Here is an 18,820-nt window from a genome sequence, read left to right as displayed (position 1 = left end):
CTTGGGTGAACCACTCCCACTGTCTTATTAGGCTGGATGCTTCAATATCTGTGCTTAACACTGGTGCAGCCGTAGTACAACTCTAAGGAAAGCCCAGCTGGGAAACTGAGGATGGCAGAACAAAAAGGTGGAAAGACCATATGGGTTTTTAAAAAATTACTGTGGTAAAATATACATAAAATTTACATTTTAACCATACAATTCAGGGGCATTAAATACATTCACAATGTCATACAAACATCACCACTACCCTTTTCCAGAACTTTTTCATCATCCCAAACAGAAACTTTGTACCCATGAAACATGACTCCCTATTCTTCCCTCTCCCCTGCCCCTGGTCACCTCTCTTTTTTTTTCTCTACGAATTTGCCTACTCTAGGTACCTCATATAAATGGAACCATACAGTATGTATCATTTTGCGTCTGTCTTTTTTCACTTAGCATTGTGTTTTCAAGGTTCATCCACGTTATAGCATGTATGAGAATTTTATTTCTCTTTAAGGTGGCACAATATTCCACTGTATATAAGAATTGGGTTTTTAATGACACCTTTGAGGCACCATACCTTAGGGGACCTAATGTTAGGTGAGATAGTAAGTCTACCTTATAATGTAAAAGTCACATGGCACCGGCTTTTCTGTTTCTTACAGCTGAAAGAATCCTGACACACAAGGCACAACTCAGGTTTTTGTTTTTTTTTTTTTTTTTTGCGGTACGCAGGCCTCTCACTGTTGTGGCCTCTCCCGTTGTGGAGCACAGGCTCCGGACGCGCAGGCTCAGCGGCCATGGCTCACGGGCCCAGGCGCTCCGCGGCATGTGGGATCCTCCCGGACCGGGGCACGAACCCGTGTCCCCTGCATCGGCAGAGGGACTCTCAACCACTGCACCACCAGGGAAGCCCATAACTCAGGTTCTTCTGTGAAGCTCCAGGGTGGGCAATGAGACCCACAGACAACCAAAATGGATGCTCTCCAGCATGTGGCAAAATTTTACAGAATTTCCCTCTAAGTCTGAATCTATACACGTGTACACGCGTATACACACACTCACACGACTAGCGTCACACCTTTACCTCTTCTCATCCTCAGTTTAGCTATTTTGATAATCTCTTATTACAACGTTTAATTTCAGCATAGACAGTTATTCAGTACTTAACATCTTTATTCATCATAAAAATATATATATGTAACTTCAAATCAAGTGAGACATTGTGCCTGGTGCTCTGTGGAGGAGTACAGATTGATGCCTCTTTTCAAAACACTTCTCCACAGTCTTCACTGGACTTGGAAATAATCAAGCTTAGTCAAAGGTAAAAAACACTTATTTAAAAAATACCATCCAGCATTAAATGTGCCAACCTTGGCAGGCAGGCAGGGTGGGTGGTTAATGTTTTATTTGTATATGAAATTGGAGATACAGGAAGCAGTGTGGCAAAAAAAAAAAAGAATGCTTATCATTAGAACTGAAAGAAAAAGTGAGTAGTATGCTAATATGATAGAAGGGAACTTTGAGTCACCACACAGAGAAGAATCTCATCTTTGATAAGTACTAGTAGTGGGGGAGGTTTGACTTATTTGCAGGATTATGAAACGTGTTGATTCATGACTATGAAGAGGCAGACTGTAGAAAGCTGTGAGCAGACCCTACTGTTAGTAGGGGATATGGAGAAGTGGGAATAAAGAGAAAGAAAAATAGGGCAGAATGTTTTTGCTCAAGGGTCCCTAGAAAAAAATTTAAAAATTAAAAAAAAAAATCTGAGGGGCTTCCCTGGTGGCGCAGAGGTTGACAGTCCGCCTGTCGATGCAGGGGACGCGGGTTCATGCCCCGGTCAGGAAAGATCCCACATGCCGCGGAGCGCCTGGGCCCGTGAGCCATGGCCGCTGAGCCTGCGCGTCCGGAGCCTGTGCTTCGCATCGGGAGAGAACACAACAGTGAGAGGCCCGCGTACCACAAAAAAAAAAAAAAAAAAAACTGAGTAAGCACGTATTGTAATATTTTTCTGTGACTATTAAAATGTAATGGGAAGCATTAGAAATCAATTACACTGTAAACATATACAATATCCTTTCATCGTGAGCATATATATGAAGCCTCCTGCAACTATTATAAAATCACGTTATAAAATTCTACCTTTTTTTTGCTTGTTCCCTTTTCTGGTTCCTAGTTATTCACATTCTGGGAGAGGACAAAGGCCTTTACAGATTCATCAATCCAATCCTTTCTTTTCACAGATAAAGGAGGGTAAATAGCTTGCCTGCGGTCCCATTCATCCTCAGTGAAAGAGATTGGACTAGAACAACCAGGTCTCCTGATTCCCATCTGGTGCTTTTCTCATTACAACATGACCTGATTCACACGCCGCCTTGTCCCTGGTCTGTACCTGGTGGTTCTCCCTCAATCTCAGCTGGCGCAGAAGGGCTGTGAAAGACAGGACCCGGTCCTCTTGGAGCCTCTGGTTTGCTATGAGTGTGGGGCACTAGAAGAGGACGCCAGAAAACGCATCGCCCACTTCTATCCCAAGTCTGAAAGTGATCTACAACACACACACACACACACACACACACACACACACAGTGTCAGGCTCCGTGATCACCTAGCTGAGAAATATTTCCTTGATAGGGCATTGTGTGAGACAGGAATTTTTAACAGCTGCCATAGGAGAGGTTATTGATTTTAAAGGAGAACATCTGGCCTAGGATACATACACCTTTCAGAAGCTCCTGGTCACACACAATGACCAACAATGGAGAGCTTCCAGCTCCAGGAGTCATGTCAACACCAGGCACGAAGTCCCTGACCACAATACCATCAAATGGGCCACTAATCAGTGGTGGGAACTGCCTCCAAATATGCAAATTCCAACAGAAAGGAAACACATTTGATTGGATTCTCCCCCCCCCCCCCCGCCCCCCGTACGCGGGCTTCTCACTGTTGCGGAGCACAGGCTCCGGACGCGCAGGCTCAGCGGCCATGGCTCACGGGCCCAGCCGCTCCACGGCAGCTGGGATCCTCCTGGACCGGGGCACGAACCCGCATCCCCTGCACCGGCAGGTGGACTCTCAACCACTGCGCCACCAGGGCAGCCCCTGATTGGATTCTTTTAAAGAGCCCTACCATTCTCACATCTATTTTGGGTTTCATATTTATCAGCACTCAACATTCTAAATGTTCTAGTCTGGCTATCCCTATTTCTGGGTGACAACACCGGGAACACTTTATTGCAACATTCATGAGAGGTGCCTCGAAAGTGAGGGCGCTCGGATCTCTCGAGGCCATTTTTTTCTGCGGTTCCTTTGAGAACAAAATCAGTGTTATTGTATTTTTTAAATGTCTATCATATAAGGTTTTGATCAAGTTCAATACGAGGAATATGAATTTAAAATATCCTTTGTTGTAATCATGAACTAGGAAAACTGAGAGGAAACAGTTCTTTTTTTTTTTTGGAAACAGTTCTTGAAACTCTGACAATTTCAAGTTTATGGAAACATTGAAAAGTACCACAATTCTATAGACTGTCCTGCAGAAATTTATCTTTCTTGGGCTCCATAAGTTTCTGTAAGAGTAAGGTTCTCTTTCATCTAAACTCTTCCTAGAAATTTGCTTTCTCAAGTGGAGATAAATCATTTGTTTTACAAAACAAGAGCCTGTTGTGTGTTGTGTGTTCCGTCTCAAGCAATAAATTGCCTTTGTACCGTATTTCTGGTCTCTTTCCATATAGCCCGCTGTATCCTATATACAGAATCCTGAAAAATCCTTTCCACTTGTGTAGGAAAGCCACGACTTTCTTCCTCCAGGGCGTTGATGGTTCGCAGAGCAAAGGGAGTCCTTTCTCGGGGCAGGGGGTTGTTCAGAGGCCGCATGGGGATGACGGAGTTGTACTTGTGCTGCCTGTTAACAGAGTTCATGAGGGACGTATAGAATTGGAACTTACACCAGGTATCTCTTAAAAAGTTTTTGGTCAATAATAAGATTGTCCAGGCAGACCCATTGACAGCATCATCCAAATTCTGTAAATGCTGCCTGCCACATGGCATCTCAGCAAAGATTATTCCAGGTTTGATGCCGAAGTCATTTTCCAGAAGATTCTGGACTCGGAGGGCTTCGTCTGTGTCTTCTTCAGCATGCAGTATCACAAATTTGAGGAACACCTCTTCTTCTGCTTCCTCTTCTGGCATCTCCTCCACTCCCTTGGCTCCCTCCTGCTCCCCTGTTGGCATCTCTGCTGTATTGCTATGAGCAGCAGCGTCACTCAGGGACGTTTCTTCAGATTTCTTGGAATCTGACTTGTGCTGTCTTTGACTCGTGTCCACACTGTGGCTTTTACCCCAAGTGAGAGAAAGAGGGCAGGGATCCGTTTTAGACTTTCCGATACCCATTATAAAGATCCAAATCAGAATAGGAAAGCTTTATTTCTCAGCATTTCATTTCATTCTAAAAGGAGAAATAACAAAGCAGAAGAATACCGTAAACTTAATCAAAACATTAAAAATGGAAAATTTCATTGACCCCGAAAACCTCAAAAAGATTATAATATAAAGTTCTCTAAGAAAGAATTGCCAAACAGATCATTGGGAAATGAAATCACTGGTCTTTTTTGAGCTTCACAAGGGCTACCACAGGTAGTCAAAGGTAAGTTAAACAGAGGGTCCAGTTTAATATAACAGGAGACATTTGGAAATTTTAAATCGTATTATAACCACACTATAAACCTCCAAATTAAAATAAATTACTTTGGTATTTTAGAGAAAAGGTACCATATCAACTCTACCCATATGGAGTTTAAATCCAACTTCTCCATAACCAAATTACTGTGTAAGCTAGAAACAGGAAAACCTAAAGAAACCAAATATTCCAACATTAAACACAAAATTTGTTTTTGTATCAAACACAAATACAAAACAGAATACAAATATCCTAAAGGTGGCTAGCAGGCAGCTCTACTGACTCAGAACAAAGAGAAGATCTGAAATGTCAAATGACTTGTTGCCCAGAATTCATGGGTTCAGAGCCTTTTTGTTTGTCTAGGATCAGGCCATGTTGTAGTGGGGCTCCTGCAGAAACTGTAATAAGGATTGTGAAAAGTAAGGAATATATTTTCCAGCTAATCTTGGGAATACTTAAGAAAACATTTATTCACCTAGGGAGAAATTAACATCTTGGTTTGGAAGTGAAATCTGGAAACAAAGCCTTGTGATTTTCACCAGTGAAATTAACAAATAATCACTGTAGTCTATATTTGTTCTTTTATTTTAAAGATCCTAAATTCAGAGTGTAAGAATTAGATCAGCTGTGAAAGAAAGGTACTCCATGTAAATCTAATTTAAATAAATCTTCAGATAATGTTGGCAGTGTTGTTAATATAACCCCCAAACAGGCAGTTTCAAGGGGGGTTCTTTTTTATCAAAAGACAGAAAATTTAGAATAGATAATTATAAATTCCATGTTTTCAAACTATGGGCCCATAGGCTATATTCTAAAGCATTTTTATTTATTGTTCGTTGGCAAAGACCAGAATTCAAGAAGAAATCAGAATTTTATTCATTATGACCTACATATATATAGCTACATATACCAAAATATTTCAGGTTTAGAAGAAACCATTCAGCAAAAATGGTGAAAAACTGTTATGGGAAGAAAAAACAAGGAAAAACACAGAATTTTTTTCTAATGTATATATGGAGTGAAAGGGTTTGCTACTGCCTCTGAATAGTGAAGGAATTGCTGGCTATTGCCTGTCATTTATTCTGTCTGTACTTCAGGTTCTGATCCACAGTATACTGTGCCAGCCACCAAGTGGTAGTCTAAGGCATGACAACCCTCCAATGCTATTGATATCCCAATTAATAAACCTAAATGAACTCAGACTCTCTTCACTGGTTAGGATTAACTGCTGACTTTTTTATTGTATCATGAAAAAAGTTTTACCATGCAGAATTGCGAAAGAAGGTTCCCCTGAATTTAAAAAAAAAAACTATCCAGAGAAATCTATGAAAGCATCAATTAAAATGATCTTCACTTATTCGTTGAGATAGGTTTGTTAAACCAACTTAACTTCATTATCTTAATCACTAGTTGCTGCAGATGAGTGCATGTGAAGTAATATAAAAGATTTTCACTAAAAAGTGTTGAAAACTTCTAAGGTAAAATGGTGTGTTGAGGCAGAACACAGAATCTTTTGAGATAAATAAAAAAAAACAACCAAAGAATTACATTAGGAATAAAAATTACAATTTTACGTCTCATTTTTCTTAAACACTGGTCAGCAAAAAACAGCAAAATACTCCAGAAATCTACAATGTGCTGTTCCAACTCCCAAGCACTCCTGCCCACCTCCACCCCCCACCCGAAGCAGACCAGCGAGAAGAAAATTAGTGACAATGCCTGAAAACTTCACCATAACCTTCTAATTTGGAGAGGAGAGTAAGGAGTTAGCCAAGGGGAAAAGATGCGGGAAGTTCTGCGCTGGAGATCTACCTTTCCCACCACCACATGAGTCAGAGATGGGGAAGTGGTCCAGATTCTTCACAGGGGTTCTCAAGGCTGGAAGGAAGCGTGGAGAACCTGACTGTGCTCACCCTGAGCTAATTAACTCCATCAACAAAGAGAACAGAAGGAAGGCAGGGAACGCAGAAAGAAATAGGGGAGGGGAGAAGGCTGGCACAGAGAATCCTGCAAAGCCTCTTCAATGTCCTCCTCCTCCAACAGGGACAGTTAGCATCAGGGTTAAAACACTGAGATTTCAGCTCCTTCCCCTCATCTAAGCGGGAGGAGAGTGAAGGTGGCTGCAAGGGAGAGGCACACAGGATCACTGTTCACAGGAATAAAAACGTGTGTGTGTGTGTGTGTGTGTGTGTGTACATTTTTTTATTTACTTTTTTAGAAGGGTAAACTTTGAAAATATTTATATTGAAAAGTCCCACTCCCATCCTTGTCTTTCCCATCCATCCTGTTGCCCCCATGGCCTCTTACTGGTGACCGCTTTTATTAGTTTTTCCTATATCCTTCCAATATTTCCTCATGAATACATATATTTTTTCTTTCCTTTTTTTAAAAAAAGTATTAATGTATATATACACATACACTGCCAAACAGCAGTAGGTAGGTAAGTAGATAGACAGATAGACAGTAGATGGCTTTTTCCCTTAGTAATATAACTTCAGAGCCTACCATATCAGCACACGGAGAACCTCCTCTTATTTACATAATCTCGTAGCATGTGAATGTACCATAACTGTGCCGTTCTTCAGTATGTGATTTGTTTCCAGTCTACTACTATCATGAACAATGCGGCAATGAATAACTTTGTACAAAGGTCATTATGTGCACGGTCATCTGCAGAATAATTGCCCTAAACAGGATTTCTGTATCAAAGGACAAATGCATTTGTCATAGTGATAGATTTGGCCAAATCGCTCTCTGTAAGATTGAACCTTTTCCGGTTTGGTTTTGCTTTTCACTTGACAGAATGACACCTCCACCTCCATCCCTTGCCCCAGAAAAGATCTAAGACCAAAACTACCAATTACTATTGACCACAGCCCAACTGACCTAATCACATCCCTTCAGGGCAACAGAAATGTGGAAAGATACAACCCATCAGAATGGAGCCCTTAAACTGAAGTTCTGAAGGGAAGATCAACAGGTCCAGGATAAGAAGGAAAGAGTCCAGAATGTATTCACTCTATATCTAGGCAAACAAAGGTGCCAAAGGAATCCCCCCACATTCAATAGGAGTAAGATGAAAAGAACAGCACGGCATATATGCACACTGGGCAAGTGCGCACATATGTTACAGGAAATAAGAAAGAAGAAGAATCAGAGCATGCAAGAGACAAATAAAAAATTCCATTCTCATTAAGACTACGTGCTCTGGAATCAGACTGCCTGAATGTAAATCCCAGCCCTACTATAAAAAAAACTGCAAGACTTTGTACAAATTACTGTACGTGTATCTCTGCGTTTGATTTCATCATGTGTAAAATGGTGATAATTATAATACCTACCTTTAAGGTTTTTACAAAGATCAAATGGCTTAGAAGAGTGCTCCATAAATGTCAGCAGTTAATATTGTTATTAAATACATAACAAAGAAGCTAAAGAAAACTTTACGGTTTCACTTTAGTAGCAATAAGAGAAGGCAGAACTAAGCTGTGTGCCTACAGGGGGGTGAGTCGGTGTGGCAGAGGACACCTGCAGAAGTTCCCTTTGACTGTTTCATTGTTCTCAGTAAAAGAGGAAGCAAAACCCCTTCCTTAGGACTGCCCCAAACCTCAATCTCATTTTGCAGTATAAATGATACAGGATGGAGGCTACTGAGGTGAGATTACCATGTCCACAAGGTTATTATTCTTCCTCAGCCCCACCCAATGCCGATTAGTGTCTGTGTGTACTCTTGCTCCCAGCAGAAGACTTCTGTGGCTGGAGGAGAGTGAGGGCAGCACCAGTTGGGTCCTATCCCAGGACAGCCCCTCTCCATGCAGAAATTTCCCAGGAGGTTCCTCAGGGTGGTTACAGCCATCAGCCCTCTCTCCCCTGTCCCAAACTAAAAACTGAAACTTCAGTGTGAATTTCTCTTTCATACAAAGTTTACTTTCCTCACCAAGACCTTTGTGAGAGTCAACTGTATGTGTCAGCCGGGCTAGGCTATGGTGTCTAGTTGTTTGGCCAAACACCAGTCCAGATGTCGCTCTGAAGGTATTTTTTAGGTGAGACTGACACTTAAAGCAGTAGACTTTAACTGTAAAAATAATGAATCACTCTGCTGTATACCTGAAACTAATATAATATTGTATTAATCAACTATATTTCTATTTTTTTAAATAAATAAAGCAGTAGACGTTGAGTAAAGATTACCCTCCATAGTGTGGGTGGAACTTACTCAATAAGTGAAGGCCAGAGCAATACTGAGGTTCCTCAAAGAAGAAGGAATTCTGCCTTGGGATGGCAACATAGAAACTCCACCTGAGTTTCCAGCCTTCAGACTCAAGACTGCAGTCACCTCCTGTCTGTTTCTAGCCCTGCAGATTTGGGACCTGCCAGCCCCGCCAGTCACATGAGCCAATTCCTTAAAATGAATCTCCCACCCTCCCTCCCTCTCTCTCTATAAAACCTACTGGTCCTGTATCTCTGAAAAACCCAAATACAGCCCTCCTTAAAAGTTTGTTGCCCTAGAATTAAGAGTTACTGTTTCCATTTAAAAAAAATTTTGACCACTTGGGAAGAGAGGCTCCCAAAAAGCAGTTAAGTAAAACAATGATCAGTAATAATTTGATAATAAAATACATATGCATAAACCATTTTCAACCTGTCCATGCATTTACCACAGAAAAAGCTTATGTGTTTAAATCACTGCCTCTGAAATTTCACACATTTAACGAACATTTAGGCATCTAGTACTTGGATCCTTTAGCCCTGGAGAACTTTTCAGTTGTCTTTCCTATCTGAATAGCACCATCTTGTGGGAAATACATACAAAATTAATAGTTTCTTCCCTTAATTCAATTAATAAATAGGTTTTGTCATTATTAATAAGGGTTGTCGAAAACGTACTCTGCACCAAGACCTGCTGGGTTTTCGGGATGTGGACCCAGGGTAAGCAGATGATTAGGACTCATTGCACTGCTGCTTCCTTCAAATAACAGGTGCTACCAGAGCACTCAGGATGGACACGCAGTGGGGAGCACTGCATCAGTAAGGCCGAGAGGCGGACGGTTTCCAGGCAGCGGGAGCGGCACTTGCAAAAAAAAAAAAACACTGAAGCACCAGAGGGCACAGTGTATTAGGATCATTTTGCACCAGGTGTTTAGATGGCTCAAGTCCAAATATGCAGGGGTGTGAGGGGAGAGGATAGTGGTGAGAGATAAGGATAAAAAGGATTAGAGTGAGTAAGGAACCTAGTTTACTTGGTTCAGGACTTTGAACCTGATCGTGTTGGCAGACAGAGAGCCCCTGGTGGGTATTAAGCAGGGGAGTGACACGATCTGACTTGTTTTAGACAAGAGTAAGGAGACTAGGCTTAAGGACTGTAAGGCCCTGGATGGGGAGAACAATCAGTTGAGAGGCTGTCACAGTAACCTAGATGAGAAAGCAGAGCCCTGAACTGAGGAAGGTATGGTGGAGATGAAGATATGTAGGAGGTGCCAGGGGTTGGGAGGGTGACAAAGAAAGAAGGATCAAGTATGCTTCCCAAGTCTATGCCTTGTTACATTCGCTGAGTCGTTTGCTGACACAAGCAGGGTGTGGGGGCTGGATGTAGCTGACCAGTTAATCCAGTTTGGGACACAGGGAGCTTAGGGTGCCTGTGACCTGGAAGAGGAGCTGTCCAATAGGTACTTACACATGTAGGTCCCAGGCTGAGGAGAGCATCTTGATGGGAGATAAAACCTTGACACTAGCTCAAATCTGTGAATAACTGAAAACAAGTAGAAAGAAAAGAGAAAGAAGAGAGCTGAAGACAGAATCAATGCCTGAGGGGCACCTGGAGGAGGGGGACCCATAAAGGAGAGGGAGGAGTGGCACCCGAGCAGCAGGAAAATCAGGCACAGAATCCGGAAGCCAAGGCAGGAGAGTACCTCGAGCAGCGGTCGGCGTCCAAGGCATTGAGCCCCTTGAGGTTCACCGGAGCAGTTACAGGGGATGGTGGGAGTAACCAGTATGCACAAGAGTCTAGAGGATGAGGGGGCGGGGGAGGGGAAAGCTTAGCTAAGAAGGAAAGAAGCCAACAGCTACAAACGAACATAGGGTGGGGAGAGGATTGCACGAAGAGAGGAGAAACTCAGAATGCTTGGAAACGGAGGGAACTGGCTAGTAGAGAGAAAGGATGAAAAGTATGGATGGGAGCTTCTTAGAGCTGAGCTGTTCTCCTCTTGGTCACTGGGCAGCTCTCTCTCCTACTCCCCCTTTCCCTGGGAGAGGAGAGAGGCCACCTAACTCCTGAGGGTGCTAGGTCCCGGGGTAATGTCTGTGATGAATACTGCAGATGATGTGGTGACCTACAGAACTTTGGGTTTTAGCTTCTTGGGAGAAGGTGAGTGCTCTTTGCTTTTTTTAAAATCAGGGATGGCTGCATTATATTGTAAGAGAGCACATTTCTTGCTGGAGGTTTAGGTATGGAAAGAAGGGAAGGTATGAATATTAAGTAGCCAAAGGGGCGTTCTGTAACAGATCCTGCAGATTTGCTCACGCAAAACTTATTCCAACTTCCTTTTAGTGAACCTCCCTGTACTTCCTGTGCCACAAGTACTAAAAGCTCTATTTCCTAGACTTCCTTGAAGCTAGGGTTCTGGATGTAATTTAAGTTCTGCCAATCAGATGTACTTACTAGTGTGAGTTAAATATGAAGGGAGGCAGAGCATGAGGCAGTGACTTTGCTGGTTAAGGCTCTAGCAGAGTTGGTGTGATTCAGAGCTGGCAGCTTGCTGATCGGGCGGGAGGTTTCATGGTTGTGGCAAAAGCTCCAGCTCCGGACTTCCCTGGTGGCGCAGTGGTTAAGAATCCGCCTGCCAATGCAGGGGGCACGGGTTCAAGCCCTGGTCCCGGGAAGATCCCACATGCCGCGGAGCAACTGAGCCTGCATTCTAGAGCCCACGCACCACAACTACTGAGTCCCCATGCCGCAACTACTGAAGCCCGTGTGCCTAGAGCCCGTGCTCCACAACAGGAGAAGCCACCGCAATGAGAAGCCCGCGCACCGTGACAAAGAGTAGCCCCCACTTGCCGCAACTAGAGAAAGCCCGCGCACAGCAACGAAGACCCAACGCAGCCAAAAATAAATAAATAAATAAATAAATTTTAAGAAAGCTCCAGCGCCACTACACCCGTACGGTAGGTGGTGGTCTGAGGTATTCCTAGAAACTCAACCTGGACTCTAGCTCTTCAACTTACCCAGTGATACTGTACATTTTGTAATATCCTCTAATGCACACTTTCCTGCTTCAACTAGCTATAGTAGACTCTGTTCTCTGCAACAAAACTATGATTGATACAACATCCAAATCCAGGCCAGGGAACTACAGCAGGTCAGCAGCAAAACATGGTGTGCCACCTGTTTTTATAAGTAAAGTTTTACTGGAAGACAGCCATGCCTATTCATTTCTGTATTGCCTATGGCAAATGTCATGCTACAGAGGCAGAGTTGAAGAATTCCAACAGGAGCCGTGTGGCCTGTATCGCCCGTGGTATTTATTGTCAGGATCCAACAGAACAGACCTGAGCCAGCCAGACAAGGAACACGTAGACTTTTCTTTCAGACTTCTTCACACTGGAAATATTTTATTAAAATAAAATCCCAACTAGGGTGATCAATATCTTCAGGAATAGGATGGGTAGAATTTGAATCCACCTGTTCTTTATTGAAATAACATTATTGAGAGTCAGCTGTCATTTATTGATTTTCTTCTTTTGGGACTTGCACAGAATCCATAAGGATAGCAAAGGCCCAGTATAAAGGAAAGGATTAATTATCAAATACTACCCATTGACACTTACAGTCTAACTAAGCCAGTGCCTGTGTTTTTCATTTTAGGTACCAAAGCCTGCATTAGAAATGTTAAGGATCTGTAGGAGTCTAAAACCCTATATCTTGCCTTCATGGCTCTAGTCACACTACAATTAATTACATGTTTGAGTATCTGCTTAGTTTCTCATCTTTCCCATTAGACTGTAAACTCTATCAGAATTAACACCAAATCTGTCTTGCTTGTCACTGTATCTCCAGAGTCTTGCACATAGCCAGCATTCAACAATACCTTCTGAATGAATGAATGAAATTAGACAATTCCAAATATGAGACCTAACACAGCTTTTCAAGTTGAGAGATAGCTGAACAGATAGCTCTTTATCATCCCTAGCATATAAATTATTGACTCAATCGGAATAGGGACCAGCCTATCCAAATGTATGGATTTTTTAATGAGCAATTATGTTACATTTTTAAAAACTGTGTGAATATAAATATGGTACATTCATTTCAAGATACAGCTCAAGGGTCATATTTGGCAGAATGCTTTTCCTCTGATCTCCAGGTTAAGTACTCCTCCTCCGGCTGCCCATAATATCTTGCTCATATTTCTTATAATATGTGTCGTACAGCACTTTTAACTTGTCTTCCTTGCTGGCCTGGGAGGTAGCTTCCAACTCATTTTCCCAGACTTCTCCACCATGGAAAATGGCGCCATCATCTGCCCAGTTACAACAGCCAGAAACCTCAGGCATCACTGACACTTTCCCCTTCCACTCCTACACTTTCACTTCCAAGCTGTCAGCAAGCCAACCTGTAAGACACATCTCAAAATGTTCCGCTTCCCTCCCCACTGCATTTTCACTCTAGATCAACATCTCTCCCCTAATCTACTACACTGCTCCTTCCTAATCGGTCTCCTACAGCCACTCTTGGTCAGTCTAATCCATTCTCCACTCAGCAGCCACAACGATCTTTTTAAGTACATACAACTGATCAAATTACTACCATTTACACCCCTGCAATGGGTTCCTACTGCTCTTAGAATCAAAATTTCTTAATATGGCAAGGATGCCCTGCATGATCGGGCTCCTTCAGCTCCAAGTTTATCTCGTGCTTTTCTTCCCTCTGCTCCCCCAGTTCCCTACATGTGTGTCTTTTTTTGTTTCTCAAACTTGCTCAGCTTTCTCCTGTCACAGGATCTATGGAAACATTTTATTGCAATTCTGAAGTATGAGTTACATGACTATATTTTCTTATTAGAGAACTTGTACATAGTATCATAGGCTAGCCAACATTCTATTGGAGGTACACAATCAAAATGTTCAAAAAGTAGGGAATGGCAACATAAACTATGTCATATTATTCATATGGTTGAACCCTATTAAATCATCAAAATGTTTACGAATGTTACGAATTATTTTAACGACATGAGAAAATGCTTCCATAACAATAAGTGGAAAAAACAGACTATAAAATAAAATATACTGCAAAACTGTAAAAACAAACTATAGAGAAAATAGATTGGAATGAAGTATACCAAAAAGTTAACATTGGTTAGCTGTGTATGGTAGATGTGTGAATGTACATGTATCTATATCTATACACCCTTTTTCTACGATGATAATGTAATCTGGAAAAAAGAAGATTTTTTAGTAAATACGTTATTCTCTAGATTTTGTGTTTTTAAATAGAGGTCACATTCACTTAATGCCTCAAATAGTATATACCTTATGTGTCATACCTGCACATTTTGGATGGGTTGAGCTCACCTCCAGGTTTAACTGTTTGATCTCCTGTTTTTGTTTTTTTTTTTAATCTACATGAAAATTTTCCAATAGTCTGGATTTGCTAACTCTAAACCCAACAGGGGTCCTCCAATATCTTACTTAATTACACATACTGCAAGGCAGAATATTCATCTCCACAGTACCTAAAACAGGTCCTTGAGCAAGTAAATGTTTAATTAATTTTTTAAAAATTGCTTCTATCAGGTAGAAAAACAAAAATACACAAACTGGTCTTCCCCTGGGCACCGTCTTTTTCACCTGTGGAGCCTGTCTCTTTTCTCAGCTGCTAGGAAGGTCCAGGTCGATGAGTGCTGTCTAATCAACATACAGAAGCTTGGGGCAGGAGATCTGATCATGATTTTCCTCATGGCTTTCCTTTAACCCTCCTATTCTTTGTTCCATATTCCAAATCCCTTTATTTTAAAATTTTATTTAATCTTCTATTGTATATGTTTATTCAAGCATCTGAAATCCCAAATCTGAAATGAGAAAAAAAAATGTTTTTCTGTTCTTTTAAAAGAGAGAAAGGTATTGGGTTGGCCAAAAAGTTCATTCAGGTTTTTCTGTAAACTTTTTGGCCACCCTAATAGTACCTATTCTACTGGTAACATCACAGAACTAGTTCCTTGGGATTAAAATGACAAACATTATGTAAATTAAACGGTCTTTTATTCCCCAACAGCTTTCCGTGAAGATGAAAATATTGTTTTTCATTTCCATTCCCACATATTTTAAAAAGAGAACTGAATCTTGCTATGAATCTTGTTATTCTGACACTGGCTCAGTCACTACACAACTTAAAGACGTGTATAATATTCTCTGAACAAGTGCCTTCATTTTTCTTCTTCCCATTAAAACTACCTGTTTCTGGTACCACTCAACAACGCTCTGAATCAGAGACTACTGCTTCCCACTGAAGCAAAGGAACTGAAAAAAAATATTGCATATTCCTTCCAGTAAACAGAGTATTTTCCTTTCATTTTCTATATTTAAGAATGAGAACTAGCCTTAAAGGGCAAACCTTCTCCAAACCAGGAACAACATTTTATAAAAACACAGACGGTAAGGGCAAACTTGCACATTTTATCAAAGTGAGACTCAAGAGAAAGCTGCTTGTGCACTTTCAATATTAGAGAGTCCTAGCAACCAATAAGGATTTAACAGTACCATAAGCTTCGTGGAATATTAGAGAACAGCGCTCAGTATCTAACAGCCACCAACCCAGAGGATCAGTGACAAGAAGATGTTACCAGGACTAAGGCAGTAACCCCTGAGACAGTATGTGAACAGGGGAGTGAGGAAAGTGAAGGTGTACAGCCTGCGATGGCCTAGCAGAGGCCTGCTGCAGGCAAGGATAACAGGAGCAAGATCAGAGCCACTCCAGCTGAGAGGTTGGGGCCGGGGGCGGGGCAGGGGGAGGCAGGTGGGAAGCAGAAGATAAGACCAAGGAAACAGTCAGGGGTGAGATGACACAGGGCTTTGAGCCATGGTAAGAATTTGGTTTTTATGATTCTGATAAGAAGCCACCAGGTTTTGAAGGGACGTGAAAGTTCTGATTAGATATTTTTAAAAAACCACTGCTGTTTGGAGAAACACTATAGAGAAGCAAGGGTAGAAGCTGGAAGACCAAATCAGAGTCTTCACAGTCGTCCAGTAAAAGAGAATTGTGGTTTGTGTTAGAGAGGGCACATAATACGTGGTCGAAATTGAGCTATGTTTTCAAGGTAGAGTCAACAGAGTTTGCTGGATGCTTGGATGTGCGGTCAGAGCTGAAAAGAGGAGTCGATGATGATCCCTAGAGTTTCAGCCTCACTGAATGGCAGTAACATTTCCTGTGATAAGGAAGGTAAGTGAGGGGCAAACAGAAGAGGACTGGGTGGGTGTGTATCAGTAATTTTGTTTGGACATACTACATTTAAATGCTGATCAGACTTCCTAGTGGAGATGTTGAGCAAATAAACACATGCGTCTAGAGCTCAGGACAGAAGTAAAACTAGAAAGAAAAATTTGGAAGTCATCAGCTTATAGATGTTATTTATAGTCATGAAATATGGCTTGGGATAGAAATTGCCTTGGGAGAAAGTTATGGCTCAAAAGAGAATATGGCCAAGAACCAAGCACTGTGGCAGTCTAACAGTGGTTGAGAAAAGAAGGAAAAGCCTGGAGACACAGAAAGAGTGACCAGTGAGGTGAAAGGAAATGCAGAAGAAGGTGGCGGTGACCTGGAAGCCAAATGCAGAAAAAATATCAAGGAGGAGGGAGCGAACAACTGTGTCACAGGAAGTGGAAATGTACACAGACACTGGATTTCACAAGTGACATAGGGGTGATGGAGACAAAAAGCCTGAGGTGAGAGTGTGGAGGAGGAAACAGGAGGAGGAGAAATAAAAGCTTAGAGGCAAGTCTTTCAAAGAGCTTTTTCTCATTCTCTTTCTTTTTTCTTTCTTTTGTCTTTTTAAGTAAAAGGGAGCAAAGAAATGGGTGGGACCTAGAAGGAGACGTTTGGTCTAGTGGGGATTATTTAAACGCGAGTTATTTATCAGCAGGTACTTGTTAAACGGATAAATTTAAAAATACCACAGGGAGCCAGTGATTCAACAGATGAGGTGCAAGACATCCAAACATACAGCTGGAACTCTGAGCAACATTTACTTTGTTTCAGGAGAATGTAAGGCATTATTCTATATATGACCATCTACTTTCTGATTTCAGTGAGATATAAAATGGAGTTGCTTATCTCTATTTATAACCAACGCACTATTTAAGATTATTTTTAAAGACTTTTAAAACCAAAGTTTACTGCCATGAAAAACTGGAGAGGTTCTAACTAACAAAATTCTGAAAACGAACTCACAGCTGCCAGCCCAAATTATTTTTAGCCAAATTAGCTTTGGGACAAGATCCCAAATCAGCAAACCAAAACCAAAACTTTCTGCACTGGCTCAAGTGTGCCTGGAGGAGGCTCCCACAGAACCTTTAAGCCCTCTGAGACGCTGGGCTCTTTGCTTAGGGTTCTGAGGTTTCTTTAAAAGAGAGGTTTCCTAGTCAAAATGAAACTTAAAAGACAGGCAGAGAGTTGGCGGGTGTGCTCCCTTCAGAGCGAGGCAACTCTGCTGGAAGGACGGCCGGCTCGCCCACCCCCACGCCTGCCCGGCCCCCAGCCCACCCGCCCGGACGCCCGCTACTTGCCGGGGAGGCGGGCGACGCGGCAGCTCCGCCGTAGCTCCGTCCTCCGCGCCCGCCGAGCGCTGCTGGACTTCCCGTGGGCGTCCGGAAGGAGAGGCGGCCCGCCCACTACGCGCCGCAGACCCCGCCCCACGCCCGCGGCCACGCGCCGCGCGGAAGTCAGGGGGCCGCCGAGTCCCATCCCCACGGGGACGCGCCGCCACTTAACCCTTCAAGGCCGGCCCTGCCGGAGGGAGTACGGGTTTTACGAGGCTGGAAGTCTCTGGGCGGCGGGAAGGAGAGGCCGGGCGGGCGGAGGAGGGGAACTCGCGCAGGATAATTGTCCCTGCGCTGCATTTTGTTTGTTTTCTCTCTTTTTTTTAATGTCCCTTGAGGCCCGCCTTGGAGGCCAGGAGGGAAAGGGACTCAGCTGTCTGTTCCTTACAGACGTGAGTGCGGGCTTGGGAGCTCCATTCGCTGCTCCCGCGCCTACCTAACGCGCCCAGCCTTGAGCCTGCAGCGGAGCCCGGGTCTCCCTACAGAAGCCCCTAGACTCTAAAGGGAGGAAACAGCCAGTCTCACCCAAACAAACCCTCTAAGACCCTTCCCGAGGTACAGCGACTCTCCGGGCCCTCCAAGTTGGTCCCTTGGCCCTTCCTTTCTCTTTGGGGTTCTTTCACTGACTACTGCTGCAGTCAACCACATCCCTCGTTGGGGGTGGTGGCGTATCAGTACCTCCCCACTCTCAACACCAACCAAAAGCCACCTTGAGAAAGATTCCTTTCTCAGATTCTTTTTCACAGCCGAAATTGGAACTCCGCTTAATATTTAGGGAGAACAGAAAAGCAACCGAGTAATTCTAAGAAGGATAAAATGCCTGATAAAGCCAAATATGTTATCCTACCATATCTATCTCAGGCTCCCAATCCCAGTCATTCCCAAAGAACCCAGTTCAGAAACCACATACCCCCCCTAACCCCACCCCACCCCACCCCCGCCTTCTTTTCAGGCAATCCCTACTCACTGCCAAAGGAGGAGAACCCCATTACTAAACATCAGAGAAGACAATGAATAGTACATTGGAATTGAAGGTCCATACCTGGATCCCAGAGGCTTACTACTGGTAGAGCTAAGTTATTTTCTCTTCCTCTCCCCCCTACCTAACATGAGGATGGGTCATTGAAGGTGGCACTGGCAGACAGTAATTACTTGGTGAAATGCCCAATTAACCATCATGTCAATACAATTCATTATCCACTGACAGTGGTTTCTCCTCCTCCCTCTATTGACTTTTCAGGTAAACAGTGGCCTCCCTGTTACTAAATCTGGTACTTTTTGTTGCCTTTATTTCCCCTTCATTTCCTAATCTCCCTTTGGCAATTGACAAGGTTGATCATTGTCTCCTCCA

The 18,820-nt window shown here is 42.9% G+C and overlaps 1 protein-coding gene across 2 annotated transcripts; it reads right to left on the bottom strand.

Annotated features, from left to right (window-relative positions):
- Positions 1-1,978: 1,978 nt before the first annotated feature.
- TICAM2 (TIR domain containing adaptor molecule 2) lies at positions 1,979-17,489 on the bottom strand. Of its 2 annotated transcripts, none has more exons than XM_060008997.1 (2): positions 17,437-17,489; positions 1,979-4,431 (listed from the first exon to the last, which is right to left on the bottom strand). In XM_060008997.1, exon 2 carries the CDS (start codon positions 4,374-4,376, stop codon positions 3,669-3,671), a length of 708 nt encoding a protein of 235 aa, XP_059864980.1. In that variant the 5' UTR covers positions 4,377-4,431; positions 17,437-17,489; the 3' UTR covers positions 1,979-3,668. The 2 variants fall into 2 exon arrangements, with proteins under 2 accessions (XP_059864980.1, XP_059864982.1); XM_060008999.1 differs by lacking the exon at positions 17,437-17,489 and adding an exon at positions 14,506-15,003.
- Between the last annotated feature and the right edge of the window lie 1,331 nt (positions 17,490-18,820).

The sequence above is a fragment of the Delphinus delphis genome, chromosome 3, assembly GCF_949987515.2.
Source record: "Delphinus delphis chromosome 3, mDelDel1.2, whole genome shotgun sequence".
Lineage (NCBI taxonomy): Eukaryota > Metazoa > Chordata > Mammalia > Artiodactyla > Delphinidae > Delphinus > Delphinus delphis.
Note: the sequence above shows the minus strand (reverse complement) of the source record. Positions and strands in the feature narration are given on the sequence as shown.